Source organism: Glandiceps talaboti, chromosome 21, assembly GCF_964340395.1.
Source record: "Glandiceps talaboti chromosome 21, keGlaTala1.1, whole genome shotgun sequence".
NCBI classification, from domain to species: domain Eukaryota; kingdom Metazoa; phylum Hemichordata; class Enteropneusta; family Spengelidae; genus Glandiceps; species Glandiceps talaboti.
In genome coordinates, this window is record NC_135569.1 from 11,226,575 (window position 1) to 11,238,078 (window position 11,504).

Below are 11,504 nucleotides of genomic sequence, written 5' to 3' on the forward strand. Positions count from 1 at the left end.
ACTATTTGCATGATAAAACAAAAGAAATGGGCACACTGCATGCCAGTTTTTCGCTTAAATGTATGGAACGTTCCGCGATTGACGTGATTCACATCTTTTGAGCGCAATTATCAAGACCTTCACGTACATTCGTTCTGACTTATTGTTCAAAAGTTCGAACCCCCGGCCTAGACCTCTCCAGTACCTTAATATAATCCCACACCCCAATGAGCTGAGATGAGTAAAGTAAGTAAGTTTACAAAACAAAATTTAACTCGCGCATTGATACAGAGCGTGAGATCAAATCGATCGCACACTGGCTCTCAGCTTGCAGGACGTGAGAACAAGCTGTCCCCCATGTATCTTTTTGCATACTTTGTGACAAACCTTGTCTATGCCTTTGTAAAGAAATCTCACCAAAATACAAAATTCAACCAGTAAAGCTGGTGTGGGTAAAGTAAGTGGTTCTGTGTGTTGGGCGTTTGAGTTCCCTAATTGGGCAGGCATGGGCCTAAATTTGCTTTGGACACAATTCAACGTCCATGATTTTAGTAAGCCGACAGTATCTATTTGAGGCCATATTAAACCCAATCTCCGCAAGCGATCGATATCGTGTGTAAATGAACTCTCAAAATTGGCTGCGATAAATATCCCTCCGCAACTTGCTCTGAATGACATAAACAAAATATCTTGTTTCTGATACACACATCAGAGTTGATTTAAATTACATATACACACATCAACTTTATTTTCCATTCATAGCAAAATACAAGTTGAACAAAAATAAGAGCTAAGAATACTAGAAAATAAATAACACAATTTTGTTGTAATCATGCTTCAGGACTCGAGCACATATTTCTTCCGGGTACGTTTCGGAAGGTGCCGCAAAGAGGTCTGAAGGAGCCGCAAAGGGGTATGTAGTTTATTACGACGTTGCAGGACAAAATCTCGAACAACATATCACACGCTATGTTGTTGCAATGCATGACGGAACATCAAATCCATGTGATACAGAGTTGTACACATAATAGTATTTGAAGCAACACAAAATGTCGTATGGGTAAAATAAAAAATACCCAATCGATATTTTGCCCTATAGTTATCCATATATCATATCTGTACAATGACGAAATAGTTTTATATCATAGATGATAATGATAAAAGAAATTACTCCTTACTAGTAAAATATTCACTCAAAACAAAATAATTCTGACGTCACTAAGAATAATATAAGTCCCATTATCGGTAACATTTCACTATTAATTTTCAATAAATTTTACCTCCTGAAAAAATATTACATTTACACATGCGCAACTGACGATCGTTACCCTTTAAAATAGTCCACAAATGTATCATAATCATGATAATATCCCTGAGGAATATTCTTAAACAATATCTAAATCTCGTGCACAAAAACGACACTTTTTGCCACGTCAACAGGCTATGTGTTACAAAAACGTACACACGGAGAACATTTCTATGTACTGTGTAATGTTATCTAAACACATTTTTTACCTAAAATACGATTTTATCAACGCCTTCAAAACCTATCAACCACGACAAATTTGAACTTTCCCTTTCCATATCTTATAAAGGTTACAACTCGGTTTCAATTTCCCATCATGCATCAGAAGACCTGCATAGTAGTAGTAGTAGTAGTAGTAGTAGTAGTAGTAGTAGTAGTAGTAGTAGTAGTAGTAGTAGTACATATACAGGTCTAGTTATCATCGAAAATGACGTCACATCCGGGGCGTCACATGGAGCTTCGAAATGACGAACTTATAACTTTATCTTCTAGAGTAGTTGTTGCTGTATTCGTGCTAGATCGTTAATACTCCGGTTGTCCTGGTAACATACAAGAAAGAGTTTGGTCAAAAATACCCTGGCATTCCAAAAAAGTAATGCGACCTATAAGATCTTTAATAAGTAAGATATTTACGTCACCAAGAATAAATGTCGGGCCTGTGGTGTCATCCTATTATATGTATGGATGTGATGTCATCGTATATTACATAGCTATGATGTCATCGTATTACATAGCTGTGATGTCACCGTATTACATAGTTGTGATGTCACTGTATTACATAGCTGTGATGTCATCGTATATTACATAGCTGTGATGTCATCGTATTACATAGCTGTGATGTCACCGTATTACATGAATAGCCAAGGGTTTCCTTTCATTTCAGGTATTGAAGTAACTATATTTGATACTGGAATTATCATCCGAATAGAGAAACACGCTGCATTTTGGCAAAATTTGGGGTTTCTTCACAAAGTTGGTGTTATTTTATTGATTCGCGGGTAGCTGTCACGTGACTTACGTTGAGGTGCGTGGCAAGATTTGTCTGTGGCGTCATCTTTTCCGTTGACGTCCATGGATGAATGACGGGTTTGGGTCCCATTTGGTGTAGTCCTGTCTGTCTGCCGAATAGCAAAGGGTTGATCATCAGGGTCAAGTGCCGGGTCACTGCGCATGGCTCCTGGAGCTTCATATTCCAACCCATCTTTTCCTAGCAACCAATATGTCGTCATTTTACCTTTGCCCTGTACAAGAGTAGAAATACTAGTAAGCTGCAATGTTTCGTGGGCACCGCGACCGCTAAGTCACTGTTACCAAAGTGACCGCTAAACCATCGTGCTAATACTTCCAGAAAGTGATAAGTTTAAAGTTACATAAATATTTCTACAACAATAGATATTTCAATTTCGGTGAGAAGCTGATATCAGCAAAACAAGCCAAAAACAAACCAAACCAAAACGAAACGAAACGAAACGAAACGAAACGCAACGAAACGAAACTAAACGAAACAAAACAAAACAAAACAAAACAAAACAACACAAAACAACACCAGAAATCAGCTGTATCAGATAATACATCTGAGAAAATGTCATTATTATAATACATACCTTAATAGTGATGTCACCTCTTTTCTCCAAGGCGTATCCTCCTAGATAGTTCAAGGCATATAAACTGGACTGGGTCAAATGGACACGATTTTCTACAAATATTAAATCAGAAACCCAAATTTAAATAGGATAGTAAGACACAAATCATTGACCGGTAATTTTGAGAACTTCAGAATATACGTATAATGCTTGATTTGATATCAATACGTTCGCAATGGCGACTACATTTCCTTGCTGTTTGATGGGACTTCTCTCAGTGCAACGTCAATGTTACCACTTTTCCCGTAGAGAGTAGTGAACTTCATTTGTATATATATAAAATAATAAGTGTAATTCTTACAAAGAGGCAAGAGTATATTTTCTAGGCTTTAAAAATTCTAAATACTTCTATGAAAATCTCTCTAAAGGCTAACACATTTTACACACTGAATTTCGGTTGAGAAGAAAATCCTCTTTGGGTATGGTTGAATGAATGAATGAATGAATGAATGGTCGATCGGTAGATCGATTGATTGGTTGATTGGTTGATTGATTGATTGATTGATTTATTGATTGATTGATTGATTGATTGATTGATTGATTGATTAACTGACTGATTTATCAAGTGATTACATGTTGACATCATCCATTTGAGATCTTACATACACATACAATTGATGTTTAATGAAAGCAAAAACTAAAGGTTACATACCACCTCCGTTCGATTCCATACGCGATGCAATATTAACTGTATCACCAAACAAACAGTAGCGAGGACATTTAGAGCCGACGACGCCAGCAACGACGGGACCTGGAAATTACAATGGTTGTAAAACTCTTTCACCAAAATACATGGCAGTATAGTTTTTACTTACATTACTGTAGTGTTAGGTAGTCTTCAGTATTTATATGAAGGTGGGGGGGGGGGCACATTTTACAAATTGGTTCTCGGGAGAGGACCATATTTTAGAAAATGGAATTTGGGGAGGGTCACATTTTACTTGTTGACTCATTGTATTAGCAAAGTTTGCATTATACTGTGACTTTGGCTACCACCGCTGTCACGTGACCGGTGTCACAAAACCACCGTTATACCATACTATCAGAACATATCAGTCAAATCGCTGCTGACAACCATGCAGTGAATCAATTGTTAGTTGTGGTGTGAGGAGAGGACGGGAGTTGGTCTCAAGGAGTGAAGGACAGTGTGGTAAGATTGGGGAGAATGTGGGCGAGCGATGATATTGACAGTGGTCCAGACAATGTCGTATTGCGCCCATCTAGTCAAAAAGTACTCTCACGTACGAAGGATAGTTTGTTCAAATATTGTGTCAAAATCGGTTTTCAGGAACACATAGGAAAATGATGAACTATGTAATGTTAATGAGGGGTTTTCAAGTGGAAGAGTGAATATGTGTCTTACCAGTATGCATGCCAGTACGTAATTTCATTCGTGCTCCTGGAAGATGTGCTATTTCCATCCTACTGATGTGGTATAATAGATCAAGGGCCATTGTAGCAATTTCACCGGCATGACGTTTTCCATTGCGTCTAGGAATCCCTGTAACAAAGTAAACACCTGTTAGATTTCAAATACTGTCATGGATATTGCTACCACTATAGATATCATCATCATCATCATCATCATCATCATCATCATCATCATCATCATCATCATCATCATCACCATCACCATCACCATCACCATCACCATCACCATCACCACCATCATCACCACCACCACCACCACCACCACCACCACCACCACCACCACCACCATCATCACCATCATCATCATCATCATCATCATCATCATCATCACGACTACTACCACCAACGCTACAACCACCACCACCACCACCACAATCATCACAACTACTACTATTATCACCACCACCACCACCACCACCACCACTACTACTACATGTACTTATATGACCCCATCATCCACTACTACTAGTACTACCACCAACCCACAATAAAAGTTCTTAGCGCTCTAAATTTCAAAATAATGTAAAAAAAAAAGAAAATAAAGAAACCTGGCCCTTGTCTTTATATTAGTGATCAAGGTTTTAGTCATATAAACCTTGATAGAACTCACTGTTTGTCCGTCCAGGAAGAATCCATGAAGTACGCCCCACTAGAAATTATCACTATCTTTCAACTTATTGGCCAATCAGAAAGCTACTTTCAAAACTTTATTTGAGAAAACGTGGCTTCTAATCTTCAATGTGGACATATCCTATTGGGCAAGACGGTGCCCATTGCCATCAGTCTATCAATAGATGACACGCTTAAATAAACAAGAGTAAATATTCAGAAAACAAACTCACCAGACGCAACCATGTAGGAGTCGCCGATTGTCTCCACTTTATAGACATCGTACAACTCAATTCGTAAGTCGAACATCGTGTACAGCGAATTGAGCATGCGAACAACCTGCAGTGGGGTACTTTCTGCACATATCTTCGAGAAGCCGACAACATCGGAGAAGAAGATCGTAGTATCTTCAAAAGACTCTGCCAGGATATCTTTGGTCTTCTTGAGAGAGTCAGCAACGGCCTCTGGTAACATTTGATACAGCAGTGAATCATTCCGCTTGCGCTCTTTTTGCAACATTTCTGTTTGATCAATTAGTGTGATGGCATACTTCTGAATATTGTCCGTCAAGTTATAAACAGAGTTTATGATAATCGGACACATAAATAGTACAAATACTAATATACCGACACTTAGTCCGACCTGAGATAGATCGTCATTCGTTTGGGACTCCAATTCATTAGTTATTTTCTCAGAGAGTTCATCTTGTATGTTTAACATGACATCCATGTATACTGTCATGTTATTAAACCACTCGGTACCAATTCGCCAGGACTTGACATTGTTCGGTGAATTCAATCGTATTTGGTATCTCATATCTTGTACGTTCCGGGTGACTGAGAGGTCAATCTCATTAATGGCTGCATCATACATGGTTTGTATATTGGGTTCATATTTGATGGAGGCATCAAAGTTACCATTGCCTTTAGCCCACTTACTCATGTACCAAAGGTAATCAGCATACCTACGAAAACCACCCGTTGCGTAGAAAACTCCACCGAGTGTCCTTTCTACCCCTGAAAAGAGAAAGACGTGTGCATGATGTGTACACATAACACGATTTGTGTGTAGTTTTGTCTAAGGTAACGAGCACAAGTTCTGTTGTTTTCTTTCTTTCTCTGGCTATTCTAGCCTTCTCTTCCGGCTGAAAATCAACTCTGTACTGACTGCATAACGATATGCTTTCGTAACTTACTGTTTGAGATCTCCTGATGACTTATAGCCTGGCCGAGTTCGGAACTGGCCAAATTCTCTTGATACCGATGTATTTATGCCCCATGTCATGCTCCTAATGTTTTTGGAGGGTAAATCATCTTTGTAAAACGTTTAGATTACTACAATGGAAATCAAGCTGTCGTCAAACGAAGTACGATGGACACAAATTATAAACCGTTGTTGAGGCATGTTGATATAAGCTTTGACTAGACGCTGATGTAAGGGTGTACACCCATGAAAGGCTGGCGTCTCTGACAGAATATTTTTCTCAGGTGGACACACTTCAAGCTTACTCAACTATCTTGAAACAAGGTGGAGTGCATAACCAAGTATTCCCCACTTGTGTAACCTATCACACATTGTGTAATCCACAGGGGTACGTATTATTGCTTAGATTGCCGTTTTCTTAGGAAAATATCGTACGAATCCTGCTGCTACAAATGTTTCAATCGCTATACTAGTAGAAATATTTTCACCTTACAGGTAGGAATATATAGTCAAAAGGCTGTTATATTTAGTCTGTAGACCTAGAAAACAACAATCTATGAAATATTACACGCCCCTGTGGTGTAATCTACCACATCCAATAGCAATAGTATTTGTGTCAATCGCAATTTGCTGATAGCTTGCTTTCCATATAAGTAACGAGTTTTGATACTAACCAATGTCTTCCTTCGCTACGGTTATCAGTTGATAGGCAACAAGTTGGCGCCAAATCCCATCTCGACCCGATGAGTCTGATATACTTGTGTACAACCATTCGATAAATACTTTGATAGTGTCTGTATAAAAGTCGATTTCGTTGTAAATTGTAGAATTTGACCCATCTAAATAAACACGCCGATCGTCTAAATACCGTTGAAAAGACAACTTGGATGAATATTGTTCCATAGTATTGGTGGCGACAACAGGCCACGAATTCATATTCCCAATGGCCTGGTCAGTATCTGGGTATGTTTCACTCAAGAACGTTTTAGTTATTGGTCCAAGTGTACTGATGTGAAGCGTCGTCATGTCACGTTCATTCTGAAGTCGATGAAGTAAGTTACCAATGTCTTGACTGAATTCAATCGTTCTACGAATCTGAAGAGCATCTTCGTTTTCTCGAAGTGTCGTTGTTAAGTCATTAATAGCCAGACCAATAAGTGCGACAATGGGTATCATTGTTAATATTAACATACGAACCATTTGTTTGATCTTACCGGCACGTGTGAGTGGACTTCCACCAAATAAGGCCCGGCATCCTTTCTCATCGGAGAGTAGAAGTTCCTTAAGAGCAGTGTCGACTTTAGCCATGGAACTCATACTTGATTTACTTCCTGTTTCACAACCCGGTGTGACTGGTATCTGTATCTGGTCATTTCGTTTGGTAATTTTTGCCAATGCCATATCGCCTCCTATTGACAAATGATATAATATCTCATGTTAGTAACTACTAAAGTGTATGCATACATGTATGTATGTATGTATGTATGTATGTATGTATGTATGTATGTATGTATGTATGTATGTATGTATGTATGTATGTATGTATGCATGCAGGCAGGCAGGCAGGCAGGCAGGCAGGCAGGCAGGCATGCATGTATGTATGTATGTATGTATGTATATATGTATGCATGTATGTATGTATGTATGTATGTATGTATGTATGTATGTATGTATGTATGTATGTATGTATGCATGCATGCATGCATGCATGCATGCATGTATGTATGTATGTATGTATGTATGTATGTATGTATGTATGTATGTATGTATGTATGTATGTATGTATGTATGTATGTGTGTGTGTGTGTGTACGGTATGTATGTAAGTACTGCATATAATACAGCAATATATATATAATGGTAGAATCCATATATGTATAATATTTTGAGGCCAAACGACCAAGTCCATTCTACCCTACAAAGTCTACTTGTAATAGGGACGAGTTATTATCAAATAAAATCAACACGAAAATTCTCCATACTTAGCAAATAGATATGCCAAAGAGTTGTACACACATAACAATGCAGCTTTCATTATATTGAGTTTAATACGTTGATTTCATTTAATCTATTATTATATATATATGATGCATTTTAATACCATTGGATCTGAAATTGGCAGAGAGGCTGGGTTTATACTTTTGTTTTTACCCCGGTGAAAATTTCTTGCATAAAACATAGATTAACTCTTCTAATACAATGGTTTGTAGACATGGCTTCTATGCAGGGCTTGAGTTCTACCTATAGTGAATACTGGTTAACTATGCCAGGTTTGAGTTCTACCTATAGTGAGTGATTAGTTTGTCTAGTACTACAGATACCTTCGTAGAACAAAGTGTTCTGTGTTCGATATTCTTCGTTCGCTGTGACTAAATTGGTCGCAGCTTGGCAGAATTTGAGACAGTCACTTTTTATTTTACTATCGCTTAATTAAAACAAACAAAAGTATTTTATAATTTTTTAAGAATTCAATTATGATTTTTGAAATAATTTTTGAATTATAGTATTTAAAATTTTAAATATAATTTTTTTTTGAATTCAGCATATCGAATAAAGAGAAAGTGTTTCAAACAGGAAATGTTCTAGATAACCAAACTTTGGGATTATACATATAATAGGTCTGTATATATGTCAAAAATAAATTTTTTAAAAAGAAGTGATTATTGAAAGAAACTGACCTTTAGGTGAAAGTTGTTGATGTTGAAGATCGTACTAGGTTGAGTAGATTTTAGCTGCAGAGATGATATCGGAAGAAGGGATGAATCGGAGACTTAAAATACCATGGAATACGTATCACATTCAGGTGAACTAAGTTACGTCAATATGAAGTACTTGTAGTTCGTTCAAATCTATATCTATATCCATACAAGACATAGCTTGGCATTGGTTCATGGCTATTACAAATGCTTAATCCGACAAATAGGAAGACTCCTTGTATTTGACCAATATATTTTTGTTTTATTTCACAACAAATAAAATGACACGTTTTATGTGTATTTCGGTTGATTTTTCAGTTGTGGAAACGGATCACTATTTTCCTCGTTGGCATGGAGAGCTAGGATAAAATTATACCAAGAAGTAGAAGTAAATGTTCGTATGTGCAAAGACACTGAGATAATGATAGGTTTTGAGTTTTACCAATGCATGGTGTACAGTGGCCTTATCATCTGTACAACCCCACCTATACGTCTAATGATGCTGTTACCTTAGCAACTAGATAACAAAACAAAGATGAATTGTGAATATCATGATCGACAAAGGGACGTTTTCTGTTCGTCTCTGTTTGAACCTCGCTAATTGTTTGATTCTCGGTATGGACATAGAAATGCAAGTTCCTGTTTCACAATTCGCATTATGCCATCCATTCTGAGCTCTCCATGGTTACCGAAGCATGCCTTTTGTCATGTCATTATAGATGCGTGGCATCAACTTATAGGTTTTCCTGTAGCGTTGACAAACAATTGAATACTCTGAGATGCTTGATTTGTGACCACTTATTATAAACTTTCGTTGAAATTAGAATTTTATCAACACATAGTTTGATGTAAAACAAGGCTTATTAATATTTTGTGGATGACAGCTATTCTCAAAGAATTTGCAAAGATAAAGGACCCCCACCCCCACCCCACGAAAAAATAATATAATTAAAAGAGTTTTTACATGCGTCTGTTTTTCGGAGAGCTTCAGGCGCTAACAAAGGACAAATTACAAACTGTATTAAGGGCATAGGGTGAGAATGGCAACAACACAGAAAATTATTTGTGGAACACAATACGCTCTGTAAATGAAAGAGGGGAGTTTGAAGCACAGCGGAAAGATGACTTGGAATGCAGATGACAAAGACTGTAGGGAAGATTGTTCAAGATTGATTGAAGGAGTTTTGTAAGAAGGTCCACTGACCAAACGTCTTAGTGACATACAGTATTATCAGCATACGGGTATCTAAGGAGGAGTAAAGTTGTCTAGAGGGAGCAAACGGCTGGAGAAGGCAAGAAAGATAATGTCGTCTCCATCGTGTTATAGCAGACTGAAGATATCAGAACTCGGATTCGTGACATTCTCGTATAACAGGGTGTCACGAAAGCCGAGTTTTTCTAAAGTACAGAATGGGGGGAGGGACACACTTACTGGAGAAATAAGAACGAACTCACAAACACACACACACACACACACACACACACACACACACATGTCACATGTTTAACTTTCTCTATTTTTTCTCTAAATAACAATACAACACTTGTACAGCGAAATCGCTTGTACAAAAAAACTCAAAATGACTGATGGCTGGTTGTGGCAAAATAAAATTACTCACAATGTTCGATGCAATGTCTCTTTTGTCTTGTATCGAAACGCAGACTTGACTTGGGACACACTGTTGGCGCATGCACAGCACACACAACTCGTGGATAAGACTGTCAATTGTTGACGAATGCAAAGCATTGTTCCACACAATGCAGTATTCACAGTCCCGGTAAAACATTGAGTTTCCAAGCAGTAACAGAGTTCAGAACTTCCTCATACAGGAATTTTGGAGCTCAGCTCCCGGAACTGTCAAATATTTATCCCTTTTTTACAAGTACCAAAACAACTCTATTGCCATACACGATTGGATTATCCTAATTGCCACCAGGTGTACTTCATAGTATATGCAGATTTACAAACTAGTCAGCCATCTGTCCTAACACATTATGCTAATTTACAACTTAACTGAAATTATATGCGAGTAACTATCTCTAATTTCCATAACTAGTAAACAAGTGTGACCGGTCAACCTAAAGTCGCTGACCGCGGCCAATAAACTTTACTAAAATCACCACTTTGTGACAGAGAGCTAGTAGGAAACCTTCCCCCTCCCCTCAAAAACAACAATAAACGTATGAACACACACGAAAAGTTAAAAAATTCAAGTATACTGTGTCACTGAGGCCAAATTTAAAGACCGTGTAACAAAACCAAAATACACAATGCATACTTTGATAGTTAGAATTAAATCTCATTCGACACGTGCATAGTGAGATCATATATACACAAAACATTACTAGAATAACGAGAATGTATTGTTCTGTCGACTTTATTAGTAACATGAATGTTATGTCTTAATGAAAATTTTATTTCAAAACTCATATTCTGAATATAAAGCAACTTGGTCAACAATATGAAGTATAGATAATACAGTAACTTTTGGAGGACAGTGACGATTAATGAAACAGAAATTACAAAGATAAAAGTGACCTTCCCTCTGAGTAATACAAAAGAGCAATTGTAAGTTGGTTACGGGTCGAAAGTAAAATTACTGCCTTTTTCTCGTGCTGGGTACTGTATGAAAACATC

At 37.6% G+C, this 11,504-nt stretch overlaps 1 protein-coding gene across 1 annotated transcript; it reads right to left on the reverse strand.

Moving 5' to 3' along the window:
- Nucleotides 1–1,807: 1,807 nt before the first annotated feature.
- Nucleotides 1,808–7,572, reverse strand: LOC144451204 (uncharacterized). The gene is made up of 7 exons (XM_078142004.1): nt 6,846–7,572; nt 5,202–5,984; nt 4,292–4,429; nt 3,581–3,679; nt 2,890–2,981; nt 2,304–2,526; nt 1,808–1,824 (listed from the first exon to the last, which is right to left on the reverse strand). Exons 1-7 carry the CDS (start codon nt 7,570–7,572, stop codon nt 1,808–1,810), a joined length of 2,079 nt encoding a protein of 692 aa, XP_077998130.1.
- Nucleotides 7,573–11,504: the final 3,932 nt, after the last annotated feature.

What these genes read in the sequence shown, in the direction of transcription:
- LOC144451204 (XM_078142004.1), bottom strand. Translation starts at nt 7,572, where the DNA reads ATGGCATTGGCAAAAATTACCAAACGAAATGACCAGATACAGATACCA. An exon ending in ACGTACTGGCATGCATACTG is followed by an intron (nt 3,680 to 4,291) that starts GTAAGACACATA and finishes TGTAATTTCCAG; the next exon opens with GTCCCGTCGTTGCTGGCGTC. An exon ending in GAGGTGACATCACTATTAAG is followed by an intron (nt 2,527 to 2,889) that starts GTATGTATTATA and finishes ACTCTTGTACAG; the next exon opens with GGCAAAGGTAAAATGACGAC.